A 23,734-nucleotide genomic window follows, 5' to 3' on the forward strand; every position below is an offset into this window, starting at 1 on the left:
CACCACTGGACAATAAGGCCCTGTTTGGCCAAGCCTCAGCAGAGCTTCTCAAATCCCTTCACAAAAAGGGAAAAAAAACTAAAACATTTACTGGTATCCCCTATACCCAGATACCACAGGAACTACCCACAAAATCATTCCTTTGTTAGAAGACAGTCCTCACACCGAGCTTCTCAATCGAAGGGACCTAGACAACTAAGGAAAAGCTCTACTCCCAGGTTTCCCACCAACTCTACCACCACCCCCTTTCAGAGTCAGTCTGACCAAACCAGACCACTTCCACTGTGGACTAACCATCCTTAGACCTAAACACCCCCCATCCCTCTGTCTCACCCTCTGCCTACTCTCCTGACGGATAATTGCATAAGAACAGTGGGTCCTCTCCATCATTCAGACGGGATATTACATAGCTTGGTAGATGTTACCCCCTTCCAGGGTATTCCTCAATCACCTGCAAACCAAGTTCACCTTTTCCCACCCATCATTCAACAACTACTAGCTGGGGGCACCATAGAACAGGTACCCTATCCACAAAGAAGCTTAGGCTTGCACTCCAGAATGTTTCTGGTACCAGGGAAAGATGGCCCATGGAGGCTAATTCTAGAGTTATCTTTCCTAAATCTCTTTCTCAAGGTACCCAGCTTCAAAATGATTACCTTACCCTTGCTCTTACCACTCATACCCACACAGGCTTTCATGGTAGCCCTGGATTTGAAGGATGCCTACCTGCATATTCCTATACATCCAGGGTACAGGAAATTCCTCCACTTTGCAATAGGTTCTTGGCATTTTCATTTCTCTGCCTTGCCCTTTGGACTCTCCACTGCTCCTCGAGTGTTTACAAAGTGTCTTATCACCCTTCACTGCTCACTGGATAACACAGGGTATGCAAATATATCCGTATCTAGACAACCTGCTTATTCTTCAAGACCACCAACTCCTTGTACTTCACCTACAACAGGTGATTTCCACCCTAACTCAATTAGGGTTTACCATAAACCATGAAAAGTCTCACCTGAACCCCACTCAAGACTTGGTTTTCTTGGGATGCAGGATCAGAGCAGACAGAATGAAAGCCTTCATTCCAGGCCAAAGAATCCTAGACCTTTGTTTATACTTCAACAATCTCCTCACCCACTCCTTGCCAGCTCGGGAATTCCTAAGAATGTTAGGCCACATGGCATCCTTTATACCCATGTTACCTCTGGCAAGACTCCACATGCGGAAAATTCAGTGGATCTTAAAGAACTTATGGAACCAACACTCCCAGCCCCTGGACTCACCCCTTCCCCTACTTCAGTGTCTGAAGAGTGAACTCCAGTGGTCGATATCAGCAGTTCATCTCAACCAAAGAACCCCCTACAGGTTCTATCCCCCCTACAACAAGTCTCCACAGACGCATCAGACTTGGGGTGGGGTGTATTGCTACTAATAAACCAGAAACAATTCACCGTACAAGGAAAATGGTCCAAACTAAAACAAAAGGACCATATCAGCATCAAGGAAATGAGGGCACTACTGCTAGCCCTACAAACATTCAAATCAGCTCTTCAGCCAGGGACCCTGAAAGTGATCACGGACAATATGACTGTCCTGTGGTACATAAACAAGCAGGGGGGGAACAAAGTCCTACCCTATGTGCAGCCTGGCCACCCAGATTTGGAACCTAGCATCATCAATCCAGATTCACCCAGTAGCAGTGAATGCTATGGCAGACACATTCGGCAGAACTTCAGCTCCCTCTCACAAATGGATGCGTCACAGACAGGTATTCCTGGACCTTATCCACAGGTGGGATATTCCACAAGCAGATCTCTTTGCCTCCCCCCAGAACAGACAGATGCCCAGATTCTGCACAAGGGACCCACATCCACAAACTTGGAAAGTGGACGCATTCTCCTTTCCTTGGGAGGGAATGTACCTCTATGCCTTCCCTCCCTTCACACTGATTCAGAAAGTCCTCCTGAAAATAGAGGGACAAACCCAAAATCCTGTTGGTGACCCTCTTTTGGCCAGGACAGCATTTGTTTCCCCTTCTTTACCTACTAGCTAAGGGCAATCATCACAGGCTAACCCACCGAATAGACCTGCTCACACAGGACAGGGGATCCCTACTACACCCCCCAGATGAACAATCTGAAACTGACCATATGGGTGATAGGGTTCTAATCCCCTACAGACACCTATACTTAGAGGGTGTACTCAGTGTTCTGCAGAAGGCCAGAAACCTAGTACCAGGAGAAATTATGTATCTTAATGGAACATTCTCCAAGTGGTGTCAACGGAAAAACCGAGACCCTTTGACTACTTCTATACCTGTGGTACTTTCCTATTTGTGTGAGCGACTTCATTCAGGACTAACTTACTCTATAGTCAGTTCATTTTTCTGCCATCTCTGCTTGTCTGCCCATATCACCTCCTCTGGCTTTGAGATTGGAAGTCAAGCTTTTTCTGAAAGGGGTAATTCATATCAGACCCACCAGAAAGCCAATACCTCCCCCTTGGGACCTGAATTTTGTACTAGAAAAACTTAAAGTGCCACCCTTTGAACCAGCACATTCAGTATCCCTAAAACTTTGCACCCAGAAAACAGTTCTAGTGGCCCTCACCTCTGCCATGATGGTATCTGAGATACAAGCCCTTATGGCTACCTCCTCTTATCTTATTTTTTCACAAGGATAGAGTTGCACTCAGGACTATCTCTGCCTTCATGCCTAAGGCGGTTAATGAACTCTCATTAAACCAGACCATTAACCTACTGGTTTTCTACCTTCATCTACAAAATTCCTCAGAGAGGACCCTCCATTCTTTAGATGTCCACAGGCAACTGAGGTATACTTGGACAAAACCAGACCTATCAGACAATCTAAACAACTTTTCATCTCCTTTTGTCCAAGAGCTCTAGGGAAGGCAGTCCCCAAACAGACCATTTCTTCATGGATCTCTAAATCCATTGGCATGTGCTGTTCCTATCATGGAAAATCCTTACACTGTCATGTCAAACCTCACTCTACCAGGGCAGCTGCCTCCTCAACTGCCTTTTTCAAAGGGATTGACTAAGCTTCAATTTTAGAAGCCGCCACTTGGACTTCAGTACACAGCTTTACCAACCATTACAAACTGGACCTAGCCTCCAGAGCCAGAGGGAGGTTTACCAGGTCAGTTCTTCAGGACCTCATTGACCTCAATCCTCCACCTAGGCTCATACCTTTAGCTCTGGTACTCTTTTTACTGTAATGAATCCTGCAACATAAGAATAGAAGGACATAGAATAGTTTAGTTGTGTAAGAACTTACCATAACCTTACATGTCCTTCTCTTCCATGATGCAGTATTCAGTCTCCCCACCTGCCCCTCTGCTTTACCCAACTAACAATACCCTGGCTTACCTGTGGGGACATGGTCATTTTCTCTACCGGTCTCCCCACTAAACACAGCCTACATAGTACCCTAGGGTCTAGTCTACATGCAAGTCTAAAGGGTCCCCCTATTATGACTCTCTCTTAACCTACAGGAGTACTACTGTATGTGGTAGTTCATTCTGAAGAGGGTACGTGCAGATGTCACTTTTATATCCACGACGGTTTATGGCCCTGACAAGGGACATCACACACACCCTCCAGAAGCAAAGACTTTGGTATACTGGCCAGGTGACAGTGCTGCAGGCAGCAACCTCCCCACTGTTATGAATACTGCAACAATGTCCTGAAAATGAGAGCTATCCTAGCATTGCAGGCCTTCCAAGACACTTTCCCCTTTGAGACCATAGCGATTCAGACAAACAATATGTCAGTGGTCTGGTACATTAGCAATCAAGGAAGAACCAAATCTTACCCCCTATGTTGAGAAGCTTTGACAGTGTGGCAGTGGGCAATCTCATCCAGCCATTTTCTGATGGCAGTGCAGATCTCCGGAAAATCCAAGGGGATAGTGGGCAAATTGAGCATGTTCGTTCTAATGCCTCATGAGTGATCTCTCAACTTGAAAGTGGAAGAAAATATATTCCGTCGATGGGGCCAAACTTGCTTTAATCTTTTTCCATCTTCCTACAAGAAGTGCAGCAGGGTCTTTGCCCTGGTCCCCCACAGGGAGAATCGCCAAGAGACTCTCTTCTGCACAATTGGCCTCCTGGTCACCTCTATGCATTTCCCCAACCCCTGTAATCCCCAAATTTCTTCAGAAAACATCTCAGTTGAAGTGTACTGTCATCCTCATTGCCCCTTATTGGCTTTGTCAGATTTGGTTTCCCTTTCTTTGGCCTTGTCTACTTCTCCCACCCTGGATTCTGGATCCAATTCCAGACCTTACCTTCTGTCTCACCTGCTGGACTTGATACAACCTGTCATTTTAGGCCTAAAGTTGACTGCATGGCTTCCCCAATTCCACTGAAAATGACAAACCAGGCTGTCCTCACCTGCCCATCACTGTCATCTCACAAAGCTTCCAGTAGAAAACTCTACAGAAATGAAAAATGTTTGTTTTTGGACGCAGCAGAAAGAAATTGATCCCTTCTCTGCTCTAGTTCCCAAAGTACTTGAGTTCCTAGCATTCTTCTACCGTTAAAGTGCAACTAGTTACCATTTCCAGTTTTCACATGGGAATTAGTAATTTATCTTTGGCATCTTCCAAACTCTGTAAAATAACTGTAAGAGGAACCTTTCTTCTTAGACCCCCTTTTAAAGATCCTAACCCCCCCCCCCCAGGATTTAAATATCCTAGTGCAGTCATTAACTCAACCACAGTTTGAACCATCATCTAAATACGATTTATAGGTTCATAGGTTCATAGGTTCATACTAGGCTATCTGCCCGAGGGCATTTACAAGCCTAGCCCATCGTTTTGTGGCTTACGCCACCCCTTTAGTATGGGGAACTATACCCATTATTTTGCTGTGCCTCTGTCGAGCAGTGACACTGAGGTAATCCCTGGGGTATATCTGCGATCTCCCATCCATTGATCAAGATTTCTCTTGAACAAGGCCAGCGAGGTGCTCTGCCTCACATGTACCGGGATTCTGTTCCACAGCATAGGGAGTCTTTGGGTGATGAATCTATCCCTCCAGCACGCCCTATTAATAGCCGTGTCGAGGTTTAAGTCTCCCGCCCTTGTGGCTCTGATGGATCTAGATTTTTGAGGTGAAGCATATTCATCAAATCTGGGTTTGACATGGCCTTGTATGTTAGGCAAAGGTCACCTCTGAGCAAGCGTAAGCGACTGAATAGAGCTGGAGTTCTTTCAGTCGGGCAGCATAGGATAGATTTTGAGACCCTTTATCCTTTTGGTGAGGAACTTTTGTGGCCTCTCCAGCTGCTGCAAGTGTCGGGTCAGATACATTCCAAATGGGGCATTGTACTCAATCATTGGTCTGATGAGTGATGAGTAAAGGGAGACTATAACCTCCCTTGATCTAGATGAGAATCCCTTCATGATAAGGTGGGCAATGTAGAAGGTCTTCCTAACTACTTTAGCTACATGGGTGTCGAATGACAGACTACTATCAACCTGGGTCCCCAGGTCCCTGATAACTTCTTCTGTGCTCAGTGGATTGCCTCCTATTTGGTAGCTAGGGGTAACCTTGTTTTTCCCGAAGGGTATGACTATGCATTTTTTGGCATTTAACTTTAGGCCGTGGCTCTGGCACCAGTTATCCGTTTCTGTGAGACCCTTCTGAAGGAAAATTTTGACATGGAAAACTTTATTTTTAGTAGTGATTACCTTTGCTAGAAGAGTATCAGAAATTCAAGCACTATCTTCTAAGCCTCCATATTTGATATTTCATAATGACAGGGTATCCGTATGAACCAATCCACCCTTCCTTCCTAAGGTGGTGTCAGAATCGAGTATTAATCAATCTCCCAGTCTTCTTTCCAGATTTTTCAAATAAAGGAAAGTATTTGCTGGATCTACTTGATGTTCACAGACAGTTGTGTTTTTATCTACATAAAACAAAAGTTTTCAGAAAATTAGATCATTTATTTTTTTCTTAGAAATGAAATTGGGCAAATCCGTTATTAAAGTGACTGTCTAAATGGTTAACCGATTTTCTCTCTTTTGTTTATAAGAAATTGGGTTTGCCTTAGCAAAAACCTTCAGAAGCTCATTCCACCAGATCAATGGTGACTTCCTTACTTTTTTAATCCAGAGTATCCTTGAATGATACCTGTGCAGCTGCATCTTGGGCCAGTCCTCACACCTTTATTGGTCATTATAAATTAGATCTGGTCTGTAGAGGAAGAGAAGCATTCAGCTCAGTGGTCAGAAATATCCTTTCTTAAGGTCCTTATGGGCTTTAGGTACTGGGGACTCTGTACAAATGGTTGAGGAACAAATGAAAACTGACATCAGATAAAGAAGTTATGTACTCACCTTAACGTTCCATCTGTGTTGCCATTTTCATTATTCAACTTCCCTCCCTCCAACCCCCTACCAGTCTGACTTCTGGAAGGATTACGTGATGCTGTAAGAGCCAGTTCCTTTACTGAGCTCCAGATACTGTTGTCTTCCTTTTCTCAAGATCTGAAGTAAGGAGAGGGGTTTAGTGCATTATGGGGAGAGAGGGCCTCAAGAGCTTTCAGTGTTTCATGAGCTAGAAAAAGCGGCCAGGTTGGATTTGAGGGACGGATCCGAACCCTGTGGTTGAGGAAGAATGAAAATGGACAACACAGATGGATTATTATGGTGAGTTCATAACTTCTTTATATGTTTAAGTGCTTTAATTAAAACTACAATTCTAAAAAGGTTACAAAGGTTTTGGCTTTGTGATGTGCACTAACTGGCTCCTTAATGGAAGAAAAAGCTGAAGCAGAATTCTCTGTTATAAAAAAATGTTCGTAAAACAGATATATGCTATTTTTTTTCTTTCTACTTTAATGAACATTAAGAGGAATCCTTTTTGTTTAATTCCATGATTTTTAAAAGCTCATATTCATGATTCACTTGAAGACTGTCATATAATTCATGTAAATCCTGCTTCCATTTATTTTCTGAAGAATATTACAAGGAAGCAGAAGGCCCTTATCCTTTCAGATATATTTCTTGGTTTAAAAGTGTGTGAAAGTATTTCATTGTTTTCTTTTACCACTAACTTTGACCCCCCCCCCTCCAAGTTGCATTTTTCAGGGTTGAAATTTTCGTCAGGAAGAGGGCTTTTCTGTTAATGCTTTTGTCTGTAATATGTGTTCATGTCAGAGATTAACTTTTATTTCTTTGTCTCTCATCAAACATTGGTTTCATTTGCCTTCCACTGTTTCTGTATTCAGATGTTTAATGTCCAGAAGGATGCATCTCACATTATGAAGCATTCTAGAATTCTAATAAAACAATTGAGTTTCGGTATGTCTACACTCCTCAGTCATAGAGCTGATTTTTAAAACCACATAATGTACAAATGCAGTAGAGCAATTCCCTTACTTAACACTAAAAAACATACACTTGTACACACAGACACACACACACACACACACACACACACACACACACACACACACACACACACACACACACACCTGCATCAACAAAATACATCTGCTCAAGTGAACATTTGATAAGATAATTTGAATGTTCCCATAAAAACCACTGGCTTCAACTTGACTAAAAGTTAGATGAAAGTGGCAGTAACATATATATATATATATATATATATATATATATATATATATATATATATATATATATATATAATGTGTGTATTTATGTGTGTGTGTGTATTTGGTTCCACTTTATAATCTCGAAATACTGAAATCTCAAATTTCAGTATCTCGAGACTGTAAAGTGGAATTTTTAAAATCCCGAAACTCCATAAGTGCGAATCCGGAAATGTCGAATTCATGGCTATGGTGTTATGGTATTTGATGCTGGATGTAGTGTGTGCAGGATGTATCGTTTAGTGTGTGGCTTTAGCTGGTATGTAAGTTAAGTGGTTATTTTGTTGGGTTTTAGGTATGTGTTTGAGTGTATGTGAGTGTGTTTGGAAGTTTTATGTGTGGGTTAGGGTAGGCAGGTAAAAGTATGAGTGTTTAAGTGTTGAAAGTGGTGGTGTTCTCATATATTTATGATGCGTGTGTGCGAGGGTACTGTAGATTGTGTAGTGGTGAGTTTGCTGTCTTTTTCTGTTGGGTGCGATCTCTGAGTTAGTATATATAAGTAGGGGGTGTATGGGGGGGGGCGCAGGGTGGCTTGTCCCCCTGCTTATATGTAGTGTAGGTTTTTTGGTTTGTGTTTTTGTGTGTGTGTTTTGTTTGTTGTAGTGTGGGTTGGATGATGTATGCATTGTGTGGTGTATGGTGTGTTTATGTTCATGATTTTGGGTTTTGCAGTTTCGTGATTTGGAAAGTTCGACTTTATGGTCTCGGGATGCTGATATTCAAGATTGCAGTATTTTGAGATTATAAAGTAGAACTGTGTGTGTGTGTATATATATATATATATATATATATATATATATATATATATATATATATATATATTCCTGTCAGTCAAAGTTTCAAAACTGTGAAATTCATTGGTTAGGACCATATGCTCAAAGTTTTGAAACTTCGGATATTTTTAATTGAGATCACTGTACAGCGCGGATCGGAAGTTTACCTTTTTCCTAATTGTACTGAGATCTTGGAGGTGGTATATTTAATTTGCAGGGGGGATTGCCCCCCTACAAAAACATAAAAAAGAAACTTTTTATTTTTTTTTTAATGTTCAAATTTCCAAAAATTCAATCATATAGCCCCCAACTATATGATTTTTACATTTTCGCAACTTCAGTTATCTGATCGGGATCTATATAGATAAACACACAAACACACACACGTGTATGTATATGTATATATGTGTGTGTGTGTGTGTGTATATATATATATATATATATATATATATATATATATATATATATATATATATATATATATATATATATATATACATATACATACATACACATATATATAGGTTATGAAAATTCTTTGACTACACATTTGTGATATGCACTGTATCTAAATATTTTGATCTGAAACAACTAGTGAACAATCCATTTGTGTGAAAATATTTGGTATAAACGTGTGAAAATTAATGTTAAGTGTTTTTTTTTTGGGGGGGGGGGCTTGCCCAACTCCCTTGTCACACTAATTCTAAGACAGAAAAAATCTCTCAGATATTGGTTTATGGTAAGTATTTAACTTTTGTGTTGTTTTCTCACGTTGGAATTTGAATGTGTAACATTAATTTTCTGCATATGTTTTTTTTTTTGAAAAGGAAGTGCCAAGTACAGAAGCAGTGATTAAAAAGTGTCAGGAGTTTAACACAGTTTAATCTCTCTCTTCTTGCCCTCCCACCCCCAACAGGTGAATGAGAAAGCTGGACAGATTGTTCAGTATGACAAGTTTTACATTCATGAACTCCAGGACTTTGTAGATATTAGAAAGGACTACTTTAATTGGCTTCAATTTCAACAACATGTTTTTGCTGGAATGGTAAGGATATTTTGAAGTCAACTTTGAAGGAACATTTGTATATCTCGGTATGTTTTAACTTTTTTAGCATTTTTGTTCAAAACCTGGTTCCTAATAGAATTTATTTTTTTGTCCCACCTGTGTCACTTTGAAGAGAAGATAACATTAACATGGCATAGACTTAGTGCAGCTCATTGAAGTGAAATATGTATGTCTGTCCAGCAAGTTGATTAAAAAATCATGGCATGACACACACTCAGTGAAAGAAGCAAAAATAAAAGTAACATGAACAGGGTAGTGCAGAAGCCCAGATGTAAGAAACTAACAAAAACTTTAAACAGCTTGAGATTTTCAGCTCCTTGTAAAAACAGTCCAGCACCCCCCCCCCTTTTTTTTTTTGGAAAGTACCAAGGCTCTGTGACCCATTGCTCACCTTTACATCAAGCTTAAAATGCACAAATAAGTAAGCTTTGTTTCATGTGACTGAAAGTAAAGATTTTAAGAGGCACTGGAAGCTGTAACTTATGAAATGGTTCTGAGGGCCTTAGGGGTAACATACTGTGGTTGCATTCTCTTTGGAAACTGTATTTATCACCTAAGAGATGTGGATAGTATATACTTTCTGTATTCTGAGCATCGGACTCCTTTAAATGAGCCTAACTGCATTTCAGATTATTTCTTATTTTATTTTCCCCTTGAATATTTTTCATTTGTATGTTTTGCAGCTTCTTAAAACAGTGCAAGAAACTTCTCTGTGTGGAAGATTTTCAGTCCGTATATATCTAGTTAATTACTGTATATTAATCAGATCAGACAATGGTAGTAGAAGTAGCAAACTTAAACTCGCCGTAAGTTAAAAAAAATATATAATTAAAATATTTTACAGAATTACTAAGTATTCAAAAGTAGTTCAAGCAGGGTAGGCAGTCTGTTTCCAGTCAAAAATCCTTAAGTACACAGACAAGCGTTCCAAGTAAAACAAAAATAACAGAGTAATAGTTTCCTCACAAGCTTTCTAACTATATGTATATATACTTTTTATCAGGTAAGGGAGTGGTTTATTGTGCTGTAGAACGAAGTGTTATTGGCATGCATGTTTAATTCACATCCCTTCCCCCATCAGCGTGACATTCGAGCTGGTCCTGTCCAACATTTTAGCTGTCATATAACCCTCATTTACTTTAAATAAAATGAATAATGATGTGGTACCTCTTATTTAAGCAAATTATTAAGTAGATTAGTAAGTCTGTGATTTTATCCAAGACAATATACTACATGGCTGGAGATATATAAAAACCTTAAGACCATTTTGGTAATCAAAAGATATATATAAATATATACATATACACTTTGTATGTAAAAAAATCCAGTGTAAAAATCATATTCTGTTTTCATAACCTATTAAGGACCGCTTTCATCCTTCTAGACTTCTTCAGGTCTGTGTACAAGAACCCTAAAAACTATCTACAAAAATATTATTGTATAATTAGTATTATTGTTACACATCATTTTGAATAAAATGGAAAAAAAAAACAAGAAAAAAGAAAAAAAATGTTTTGATGATGGAATCAAAATATACACTTAAAAATTAAAACTGATTTAACATGGTATTTAAAACCAACTGGAACAATAAAATACAGTTAGTCATGTAAACAATGTGGCAATTTTCTAAGTTCCATTACACTTTTAAGTGAACAGTAATAGTTTAGTCCAGGCTTCCTAAAATAGTTCAGGTTTAATTGCCACAGTTCATGTTTCTCCAGAATATTTGGGATGTCTCCTTCTGTGATCTAGTATCTGGAACTTAAAACCTGTGTGTCTTTTATGAAGAGAAAGGTGTTTGGCTAGTGCATTATTTTTACATCCAGAGCGGATTTCTGACTGTAACACGACAAACGTAATTTACAGAGCACGGTGCATTGAATGTGATGCATTTTATGTGGGCAAGACTGTAAATAAACAAGTGTAGGATTTCATGTTTGTCAGAAATTTAAGCACCTCCCATCCTCTATTTGCATAATAGAGGCATACTTAGTTTGGCACTGTAGAGTGGTCATTATATCCCACTGGCTAGAACTTGATGATTATAGTTGGTGCCAGGACTGTTCTTTCCAGGCTTCTCTTCCAAGTCCAGCAGTGCCCAGTGGCAAAGAGTTAGAATAGTTCACAGAGTCTTCCCACTTTTTGGTCTCTGACTTAGGCCCTTGGTTTCAGGCAAACTGGAGATCTGATGAGAAAATTCTTGTTGGTAAAATGAGTGCACCTGTGTGATTCGTGGCCTGATGCTTGCCCTTGGTGAAGTGCAGGTTTTTGATGTGTTCGGTGTCTTTGACAGACTTAGCTGACCTTGCCAGTTCTGTTTTGCTCATCACGTAAGAAATGCATGTAACATATAACCCCCACAAATCCGACCCTAAGTGAGTATGCGTAGCTTGTTGCCAAAGGTGAGTGAAGTAGTGTTTCTCTGTACCTCCTGGGATGAATCAAAGGACCAAAAACTATATTCTTAGAGACAGTGATGTGGATAATTAAATTGTTCCTTTCTCCTCCTTTATACAGAATTAAACCCCCAGTCTCATGAAATCCAGCTTGGACTGTCCCGCAACCCAAAAAATGCCGGAATGAGTATCTGTAGGAGGAAGAAGACTGGTTAGCCCCCCCATGGAGCTATCCTCTAGGATGTCACATCTGTAGCTTGGAAGCACCCATATTCTACTCTTTGCTCCATAGAATACATATTCCTTGTGTAAGCCCCGGATGAATGGAGTGTGATCATGACCAAACATCTGGCTAAACAAGTTCCTGTTTCATTTCCATGAACACACGCTTTTATTTATTATGTTTATTTAGCATTTCTTAATCAGTTAAGTGGACTGGTTTGCATTCTGAACTGATCTGATGATCATTTTCACCCACAGCCAAGACAAATCTGACCAAGTAACATATTTAAATATTCACATATTATAAACTGACTAATAACAGTTATAGAAGAGGCCAGCCAACTACTGTGTTACAAGAATGAAACAATTTATGGAAGAGATGATTTCTGTATATAGTTTTGTAAAAATCCAACCTAAGGCACAAAACACAACAGCATTCTTTTTTTAAAACTGTAAAATTGAATAAAACAAAAAACAATGACGGTTAGCACTTTCACACAAAGTGCATCTTCAGACCATAAAAACGAAAATGAAACAACATAATTAAATAGTATAACAGTTAAGCAATTAGAGAACAAGCAGCGATTAATTAATATTGAAGACCTAGATTTCAGCAGAGGTTTTAAAGAAACCTTCCCATTTAAACTGGATAATTTATCAGCTTGTAAAGTGACTATCCAATGTAGCTCTCAACTCTATAAAATGTCTTAGATCACCTCCATGTTGTGTTTGATGGATTACTTCTATTACTCTAAAATTAAAAATATGAATGGCACTGGTCACTAATGTATGCTTGACTAGAGCACTTCTGACACCCCCCACCCGAGTACTGTATAAATGCTTGTTCTGTAATTGTTTAATTTTTATACTACTTAATGATGTTTTATTTTAGTTTTTATGGTCTGAAGAAGCACTTTGTGTGGAAGCGCTAACCATCATTTTTTGTTTTATTAAACTTTTACAAAGAATTCTGGCGTGTTTTTCTGCCTTAGGGTGGATTTTTACATTACTTTTGCTTTACTCCTGGCACACACACTTAAGGATCATACTGTTTGTTTATTCTGTATATAGTTTAATAAGCATTTGACAATACTCTGAGTGATATGCTCTTGTGGCTCATGTTTACCTTGCAGTAATTATTTACCAGGCCTGCACAGTGGTGCCGTGAGTAGCACTATTACCTCACAGCAAGCTATTACGTGTTCATTTCTCAGCTGAGGTGGCTTCTTTGAGTAGTCTGCATGCCGTCATTGTTGGCATGAGTTTTTCTTCAGGTACTCCAATTTTATCCCACGTTTAAAAGATATATGGTAGACTGATTATCTACAATAAGTTGTCCATTGTATGCTTATGCGTTGCAAGTATAATACAGAAGAGGACCCTGGCAGTCTACTGCTGTTGTCCACTGTGCCTGTTGAACTATTTGGGTGGTGGTGGTGGCTATTCATGGAGTTGCTGGAGGAGTTGGGTGTGACTCATCAGTGTTTGATGGGCGAATGCTTCTGTGTAGAAATCTACAGTGCAGGCAGTAGCAAACTTCTTAAAATGGGTATTTATCAAGTCACAGTACAGCAGGTAGAGTGCTTTCCTGCCTTGTAAACGCTGTACTGTGCAGGACAAGTTAGGCAATACAAAGCAGAGTCAGTGAGCGGAAAGAATTGATAGAATTAAATTTTTGAAAATGTTTTGGTTGGATCTACTTTTTTATGAAAACTGGAATTACTAGAGTCCTTTTCTATGTATACTGAGCTGCATTTTTGCTTATTTGTGGTGTTTGCTGTGGAATGTTGGCTCTGTAAATGTTTTTATGCATTTCATCTAATTTTTGTTGGTGGTGGATAGTGCTGATTTTCTTAGCTGTAGGGACAACTTTGTTTTTCATTGCCGACTAGTGTTGCAGATAGATGTAGAATAGATATTTCCTTATATATTTTCTCTTCCTTTATCATTGGACATCTCTATAGTTAATATACGTAAGCATGTTCAGGGTAAAGCCCTGACATGGATGGTGCAGGTCCCTTATGTCTCTGCAAAATCCCTTTTTTCCTGCTTGTGAAAGTAAAGATTGTGGTTTGTTGCTGGAGGCCTTCTCTGTGTATTGTCTCATAGCATGAATCTTGATGTTTTTAATCCGTGGTTTTGAAGACCCAAGCATCTTGTCACTTCTTCATCTGATAAAGAAGCCTAAAGCATTGGTAGAATCAGTTTCAGAGCTTGCTGATCCCTGGGCTTTGTTTGCAGTTCCTGTTACTGATTCTTTACCTAATTTGGAAGAGAGGAAGTTCCCTTGCTTACCAGTGGGAGTGGGAAGCATTGAGCTGCCTGTTGGTCCAGTTTTGTGAGGTTTCAGCCAGCAACTTGTAGTTTATTGGTCGTTTTGGGCCAGTTCCTAGCTTCTTTCAGCCCCCTGATATAAAAAACGCTAAACGCGCGTTTGCGCGGAGCTGCTACCGTTGCACACTAGGGCAGCGGCGGTTAAGCAGATTTAAACTATTAGGGCTACCTAAATTCCACTCTTCAAATTTTCCCTTAAAACTACCTTCCTCGAACTGTACTACTGATCTAATCAGCGTATCCTATAACTAAAAAGATCATCTCTACTTGACTCCAAGTAGACTATTCTCTATCTGTTAAACCTAGCACTTGCTCCTACAGTACTTATTACCTTGATACGGTGCTCTTGTCATAGATAGTACCCCAAAAAGGCAAACCCCCATTTCTCGGTCACCCACGTCCCCCGGAATCTTCTTTAAAGTTTTTTGTCTATTCCTTCTAGCATGTCGAGGGATCAGTTGCTAGTGTCCTCTCCTGCTCAGCTGGTGAAGCTGGGAATATTGAGGCAATGTTACAATTGCCTCGTACACAGACAACCCTCTCCTCCTCCCACAAAACACAAATACATGCGAGAGATGCAACTATACAGCCAAACTGGAGGCTGAGCTCTCTCAACATAGGACTGGCAAGACCAGTCAGGAGGAGAAGGTTACCACACATACTATAGACCCAGTCTCACATAGTACCATCACAACCTCAAATCATACACATAAACACACAAAGACATACTCGGAGGCTCTGATCAAAAATCTACCAAAACAGCAGAGGCCACCAAAGCAGACACCCAAACAACCACCACCTCAGAACATATCACCTGCAACACATAGACCTCACAGTCAGAGTGTCAAACAGTCACAGCCCTTAAGGCCAAACAAAATGCCAGACACACTAGTCATTGGTGACTCCATAGTCAGACACACTGACATCCCGCTCACCAGACTGAGTAAGGAGAAGGTCACAGTAAGCTGCCTGTCGGGCGCTAGAATCTGCCACATAACGCAAGCACTCAGGTCTCTCAACAGCAGGTACAAATACGACTCAGTCATCGTCCACGCTGGTGTAAACGACCTGAGACGTACCTCCTTGGACTACATGAAAAGAGACATTGAGGAGCTCTCTGATTATGTAGCCCAGGCAGGTATGACTCTGACCTTGAGCAGTATCCTACCTTCACCAAGAATGATGCCACAATCCAGAGATAAGATGATCAGCTTTAACAATTGGCTTAAACACTGGTGTCATTCAAAGGGGATCCAGTGTCTGTCTGCCTGGGATGACATGCTGGACAAGCCATGCTGCTTCGCAAGGGACGGCTTGCACCTGTCACCCCTGGGATTCCGGATATTGGCAAAGGCTCTTGCCACCCCATAGTGCCTTTTTTAGGCAAGGCTCAAATGCTAAACCTACCACCCTAGAACACAAAAAAGGAAAAAAACTAAGGGTAATGCTGCTCAGTGCCAGAAGTCTGAATCTCAAAATGCACGCACTCGAGGCCCTTCTCAGTATGGAGAACATCGATGTCTGTGCTGTGACAGAAACCTGGTTCAAGGCTCCTGAGAGCACCCCAGCACTATCAGGTTTTACCTCATATCATGCGTTCCGGCCCCAAAATCCGGACAATACCAAGAAAGGAGGGGGGGGGGTATCCATATTCATCAAGGACACCCACACCTCAAGACTGGTAGCAATGCACGATGCATCGGGGAACATCCAGGTGCAATTAACCATAGGCAAGACTGCTCTGCAAATTGTAGCATGTTACAGGCCACCCTCACAAACTCAGGAACCTCACATGGCCTTCCTGAAAACACTAGAGGGGATAAATGTATCACCAAACACCATCATACTAGGTGACTTCAATTACCCTAATATAGACTGGGAACACTACTCAAGCCCAAACACCCTAGCCCAAAAGTTCCTGGAATTCATAAACTCAAATGCCATGGAACAACTAGTTACCATCCCCACAAGAGGAGATAACATACTTGACCTCATCATCATGAACATGGGAGCACAATGTTCAACACCAGAAGTATACCCCTCACTGGTGAGATCAGATCACAAACTAATCTCGCTGGAGGTCCTCATCCCACCCCCACCTGAAATAAAAAAGACCACAGTAAAGAACTTCTCGAAAGCCGACTTCACACTTCTAAAGACTAGTGTGGTCTCCTTTAAGGCCCCCGAGCTGGCGGAAAACAGTACACAAGCCGCTGAATCACTTACAAATGCCTTCTACCAGCACCTGCAGGACTGAATGGATAAGGCAATCCCAAGCAAAACAAAGACTCTTTGTACCAAAGGCAAGCGTCCAGTCTCTGTGGACCCCAGCCATAAACAAACTCTACAACAAAAGGAGGAAGCTACTACAAGATAGAGCAAAATCCTTAAAAGGTAAGACACCCGTGATCACTATAAGTAAAAAACTAAGAGCTCTCATAAAATCATCCAAAGCAAATTTTGAGAGAAAAATAGCTAAAGACTCAAAAGACAATCATAAGGCCTTCTTTAGCTATGTTAGAAACCTGGGAGGAAACTCCCAGATATGCTCAGAACTAGTTCAAAATGATGTGAAGATTACTGATCCTACGGACATTGCCAACATACTGGCTGACAGGTTCAGTGCAAACTTCTCCCCCCCAAAAGGAGAGATATCTATACCAAATGATTGCAGCCCCCCAAACATCTCCAACGCCCAAGTGAGAACTGCTCTGTCCAAAGCAAAAAACACAGCATCCATGGGACCTGATGGTGTCCCCGGCTGTGTGCTCCACGAACTCAATGAGGAATTAAACCCACAGCTAGGACAGCTGTTTAATCAAAGTCTTACCTCTGGATACTGCACCCAGGAGTGGCGCACTGCAACTGTGGTCCCACTTCACAAAGGCGGTGCCTCCACCGACCCTGGAAATTACCGCCCATTAGCTTGACAAGCCTTATCTGCAAAGCCTTGGAGAGGATCATAATGGACCTCATAAATAAAGACATAGGGAATTTGCAGACTTTGGATCCAACCCAGTTTGGCTTTGTCAAAGGCAGATCATGCCTTTTAAACTTGGTTGACTTTTGAAACAGTCACCAAAGCCATTGATGAGGGAAAGGCAGTCCATACAGCCTACCTCGATCTGGCGAAGGCCTTGATACAATACCCCACTCGGGTATCATTGAAAAACTCATCAGCTTAAATATTAACCCATACATCACAAGATGGGTTGCAAACTGGCTGAGTGACAGAACCCACAGGGTCAGAGTTGCTGGCGCCATGTCAGACTCAAAGCCTGTCACAAGTGGTGTCCCACAGGGCTCAGTCCTGGGCCCACTCTTGTTTGGCATCTACTTCTCAAGTACAAGCAAACACAGGAGGGTTATGGCTGACAAAGTTTGCAGATGACTGCAAACTGGGCCATAGTAGAAAACACATCTGACACAGATATCCTTCAGAAGGGTCTCACAGAAATGGATAACTGGTGCCAGAGCCATGGCCTAAAGTTAAATGCCAAAAATGCATAGTCATACCCTTCGGGAAAAACAAGGTTACCCCTAGCTACCAAATAGGTGGCAATCCACTGAGCACAGAAGAAGTTATCAGGGACCTGGGGACCCAGGTTGATAGTAGTCTGTCATTCGACACCCATGTAGCTAAAGTAGTTAGGAAGACCTTCTACATTGCCCACCTTATCATGAAGGGATTCTCATCTAGATCAAGGGAGGTCATTGTCTCCCTCTACTCATCACTCATCAGACCAATGATTGAGTACAATGCCCCATTCGAATGTATCTGACCCGACACTTGCAGCAGCTGGAGAGACCACAAAAGTTCCTCACCAAAAGGATAAAGGGTCTCAAAATCTGTCCTATGCTGCCCGACTGAAAGAACTCCAGCTCTATTCAGTCGCACCGCTTGCTCAGAGGTGACCTTTGCCTAACATACAAGGCCATGTCAAACCCAGATTTGATGAATATGCTTCACCTCAAAAATTTAGATCCATCAGAGCCACAAGGGCGGAGACTTAAACCTCGACACGGCTATTAATAGGACGTGCTGGAGGGATAGATTCATCACCCAAAGACTCCCTATGCTGTGGAACAAAATCCCGGTATATGTGAGGCAGAGCACCTCGCTTGCCTTGTTCAAGAGAAATCTTGACCAATGGATGGGAGATCGCAGATATACCCCAGGGATTACCTCAGTGTCACTGCTCGACAGAGGCACAGCAAAATAATGGGTATAGTTCCCCATACTAAAGGGGTGGCGTAAGCCACAAAATGATGGGCTAGGCTTGTAAATGCCCTCGGGCAGATAGCCTAGTATGAACCTATGAACCTATGAGCAAGAGTGCACTTTTCCCTGCTGTGTTAGGCATTAGTTCCCTTAAATATATGTATCATAGTTTGATGTTTAAAATCCTTAGTAAATCAAGTGCTGTAAAAGCTTTTGGCCTTCCCATAGTCAGAATGACAGGAGGAGTTGAAGACTGGCTTTGGTTTTGGTTTTCATATTGAGCTACCATGTGCCCCACTGTAAATCTGTTGCTTCTGTTACTATGGTGAAGGCAACAGCTTTTGTACAGTGGCCTGTCTGAGTTTCTTCTATAAGAAGGCATACCATACTGGTAAGCCATTTTGAATGCATGCTCAGTGGGGAAGGTTTTCTTTGACCATCCTTCTCAGGACTCAGTTTCCCTTAGAAAGGGCTGTGCTTGGAGACTATGCCGCCACCTTATATCTCTGGAGACAGACTCAGATCCTGCTTTTCAAAAGGGGCCACAGAGCCAGTTCCTTCAGAACAACAACAGAGAGAAGTGCAAATGACAGAAGGTATCTGCCCAGTTTTGGACCTCCATATGTTCACCAAGTTATTGTTATAATGTAAAATTCCAGATGGCAGCTTTTCATATAGCTACTACCATGCTGCTGCTCAGTGGGTGGTGTTGCTGTACCTGATGTGGATTCCAGTTTCTGGGCACCACCCTTTGTCATTTCCCTTATTGTTCCTGGATTGGATGCACCACCCTTTGTCATTTCTCTTATTGTTCCTGGATTGGATACACATTTTGTGAATAGTGCTGTCTTTGTCTCGCTTTTGCACCTGATATATTTAGCAGTACTAGCCATGGTGAGGGCTGCTGTAGTGGAGAAGCATTTCATATGCTGCTTTACCTGGATGGCTGGATGCAGGTGGCCCCACAGAGAAAATTCCTGGTATAGTCCTTGGTTCTTGGTGGTGTCATTGAGAGAATTTAGAGTATGGTGTCTGACAAAGATACTGTATGGATTTCTACATAAATTGGATGAATGTCTCTTAGTTTGGCCTCAGAGAACTGAATTCTGCATGGAGTTAGACACTGACCTGTATAAATTATCCCTGTTCAGAGGGCGGTATTTAGGAGATCATCTTAATAACCTGAGTGAGGACATAGTAGAAGATCAGACCCTCTATAATCTTCTTACCTTGATGACACCTTTGGTCTTCCTGTTATCTTCCACAGTGTTGAGGCTGTGAGGGTTGCTGTCTGCTATAAGATGTGTAGCAGTAGTTTCACCACATGATTTTGTATGGGTTTCATTCTTTTGAGACCCCCTTTTTGCAGATCCTGGAGAGGGGAACACTTAACAGTCTTAACTGTGCTCACAGGCTCAAACATAGTCTGCTTTTCTTCTGGGTTTAAGATACCATCTTGGCTACTGCACAGTTCAAGGAAAGGGGTCCACATTCCAGTAAGGTGAAAATGTAAAAAACAGTTAAAAGTGTGAGAATTTCTTCAGACCTTGGTTGCGTTTGATGACCAGATGACTCTAGAACCTTGTCATATTCAGACCAGTAAGCATTCTGTCATGGTACCTAAACAGACAAATGGGAACTCTGTCATACCTCCATTCTCTGCAGTGAAAATATTATAGGTGTAAGGTGATTGCCCTTAATGTCAACAGCAAAAATAGTGATACAAAAATACCTAACATTCAAAATATCGACAGTCATAAATACCTAAACACAAAATACTAGTAGTTAAAAATACCTAAACACAAACATATTGACAAAACCTAACCACATCCAAACTCATTGTTTTTTCATGGAGGACAAGCCCACCCATACCCCCCACACACCCCTGCTAATTATGTATGCAAACTCCAAGGTCAGACAACAGTGGGGAAAGGTCATATACTCCTCCCTGGTGTAACTTCATTTTCGTCAGTATTTTGTGTTGGTTCTCTTTTTGCAGCCTAACTCATTGCATGTTCTAGCAATGGTTCATTTGCTTCTGGGGTTGGGATACCACCTTGGCTCCTCCTCAGTTCAGGGAAAGTTGTCTGCCCCCCAAAAAAGTGACTGTATAAACCAGTTGGAACTCGGGAAGAGTCCATATTTTTGGAGGCCTTCCAAACAGGCCTATTCATGGCCTGGATTCTCCAGAGTGAGAAGTGTCTGGCAAGAAGCAGTGCAAGAGGAAGTACCTGAACTCCCCTGAGGAGTCCTTCATCAAGGATGCTGACCTTGAAGGAGAAATCTGCCCTAAGTAACCATGCGATGACGCCTCTGTGGCGATCTTTTGGAACTTCACCAGTGTGGGGACTGGGCCACCAAAGCACCTTCTTCAGAGGAGTCAGTATTTTTGGAGGCTTTTGGCAATGACTGTCCACAACCTGGGCGGTTCCCCCTCTGGATGTGCTTATCAATCTGATGTCTTTGAGGGCATGGAAGTAACCTGAGACTGGAAGGTTAAGGCCACTCAACTCCCTTTCCCACCTGACAAGGCTTCAACCCCGATCTAGTTCCTGAAGTTTCTAGGAATGTTAATACACAGCAGTCCCCAGAGGTTCAGAGGGCTCAGTTGTCCACTCTCTGGTTGATTGCCAACATGTCCATGAGGCTCATCTCTAATGCAGCTGCTGGAGCATCCCGAGCACCTGGCATTGCCGCGCTTGGATGTGGTTGTGCAGTTTTGCAGACTGCTTCAGTGCATCTTTTATTAATGCCCCATTTGATGGCTTCTCTTTATTTGGGCAGTCTGAGTACATTTTGCTATCCCTCAGCAAACCTTCTCACAGAATAAGAAAAATGACAAATGTTTTCTTTTTTTAGGAAATCTCAACGGTCTTTCCAGGATGTTCCTTCTGAGGGTTCTCCCGCTGGTGGGGAGTGGCCATAACAAGGTGCCACCCTTAGAGTAGGGGAGATCTGCGGAACCAGGGCTTTAGCTGAGCTTTCCCCAGGGGGCCCTTCCAGTGATCCTTAGAAGTTGATTGGCTGTCCTGCTCTGGAACCAGTCAAGGGTCACTTGATTCTTCACCCAAATGCTTGAGAGGCTGTCGTCTTGGTTGCATGGGTGTAGAATTATATCCAGAGGGCATACCATTACATTTTTAGATATGCCAAATTTCAGTCACAGACATCTCCCAGATGTTCCACCCCATCAGAGGGAGCAGGCAAAGTTAGAGATATAGACGCTGCTTGCAAATAGTCTTGCAAGAAGTCCTATCAGACCGATGAGGATCTGGAATCTACTAACAGTTCTTTTTGGTGCCAAAAAACAAGGACCTTAGGCCAATTTTGAATGACTTTATATTTGAGCAAATTGAATCCGTTTATAAAACGGAGCAAATTCCTGATGGTCACAGTGCAGTCCATTCTACCTCTGCTGCGGAAGGATGATTGGATGTGCTCTATGTAGCCAGGGATGCCTACCATCATATCAAGCTAGGGAGATGATCCAGGAGGTTACTGCACTTAGAGCTGGGGCCAATCCTTATCAGTTCAGAGCCCTGCTATTCAATCTCACCACTGCCTGTCAGGTGTTCACCAGTTGTGTGGCAGTGGTGGCAGCCTGGCTCCAGCTGCAGGGATTTCATGTCATTCCTTACCTGGACTATTGGCTCCTCACTGCCCCCATGAGATTGTCTCTGTTCACAGCGAGGGGTACCTTACTCCAGTTGTCTGGCCATTTGCAGATAACTCTCAGTTATCAAAAGTTAAGTCTACACCCAGTCTAGACACTAGAATTCATAGGCTGCCACTTGGCTCTGTTATTCCAAATTGCCAAGCTCCAGAGTTCAAGTAATTGGCCTTCAGTCTTGGACAGTATCTTTGCTTGCTTACACAAAATCAGCAGTGAATGCTCTTATAAGCCTTTTGGGCCACATGGCAGCTTCCATAGGGTTGGTCCCCTTAGTGAGGTACCACATGAGGGCTTTACAGTGTACTCTCGCAGAGCAGTGGTCTTATGAGACTCGTCCAATGGACTTTCCCTAAGGTTGGCAAAGGTTTGTTGCAGTAACATTCGGTGGTGCTTAGAGTCTCCTTTGGTAACTAATGGGAAATAGTTTGTTTTTCTCCATCCAATGCTACAGTCACAATAAGCACCTAACTTCTCTGGTGGAGGGGAGCATTTTGAGGCAGGATGGTTCAAGGATTGTGGTCTTCTGTAGAGGCCAATGTTCACATCAGTGTTCTGGAGATGAAGGCTGTCCTCCTCATGTTGTAGGTCATCCAGGATGTCCTCAGTGGTGTGAGTTTGATCCAGACAGAGACAGTATGTCTGTTCGGTATTTGAACAAATAAGGAAGGACACTTTCTTATCCTTTGAGAGGCCATGAGGGTTTTCTCAGTGGGCTATCTTGTCTCAACAGCTTCTGATTACACTGTACATCCCAGAATTCTGGCAGGCAGTCTGAACAGGAATATTCGTCCTCAGGAGTGATCTCTGAATCAGAGAGGAACATCTCAGATTTTCCAGTGTTGGGGCATTCTGTGCTGTAACATCTTTGCTTCCACCTCCAACACCAAATGCAATAGCAGTTGTGCTTTAGTTACCCCTCATGAGAAAGTCACCCAGAGATGCTGTCCTATATGCTTTTCTCCCAGATCTTCTATATGCATATCCTTCAGTCCCCCTGATGATCAAGTTTCTTCAGAAGGCAGCCCATTGCAGGGCAGCAGTGATTTTCCCTTTGGCCTCGTCGGTTGTGGTTCCCCTTTGTGTCTTTTTCTGAGATACCCACCTTGGATTCTGGATCCCACTCTGGCTCTCACTTCTCATCTAGTGGGTCTTGATCCATCCAGTCTTAAGTCCCTCCATTGATAGCTGAAATCCCAAGCTGTTTGTTTTGTCCTCTTCTCACACAAGTTGTCTACCAGGAATGTATACATAAGTAAATTGAAGCACTTTGTAGTTTGGGTGGACTGTTCTTGGAATTAACCTTTTTTCCATTCCCTTAGCAAGAGTTTGATTTTTTCGATCATAGGTGTAAAAGTAGGATGTAGTTATTCTGTGATTAAGGGGCAGCCATAACAAATTATCATGTT

General features: G+C 42.0%; 1 protein-coding gene across 4 annotated transcripts in view; it reads left to right on the forward strand.

Moving 5' to 3' along the window:
• HERC4 (HECT and RLD domain containing E3 ubiquitin protein ligase 4) overlaps positions 1–23,734 on the forward strand; it is a 3,175,640-nt gene that overhangs the window by 2,160,577 nt on the left and 991,329 nt on the right. For all 4 annotated transcript variants that reach the window (XM_044056374.1, XM_044056377.1, XM_044056376.1 and 1 more), the window contains one exon: positions 9,332–9,460. In XM_044056374.1, the coding sequence (XP_043912309.1) occupies positions 9,332–9,460 (129 nt within the window). The remainder of the gene's footprint in view (positions 1–9,331; positions 9,461–23,734) is intronic.

This window comes from Protopterus annectens, chromosome 14.part0 (assembly GCF_019279795.1).
Source record: "Protopterus annectens isolate FY-2018-M chromosome 14.part0, PAN1.0, whole genome shotgun sequence".
Classification (NCBI taxonomy): Eukaryota; Metazoa; Chordata; order Ceratodontiformes; family Protopteridae; genus Protopterus; species Protopterus annectens.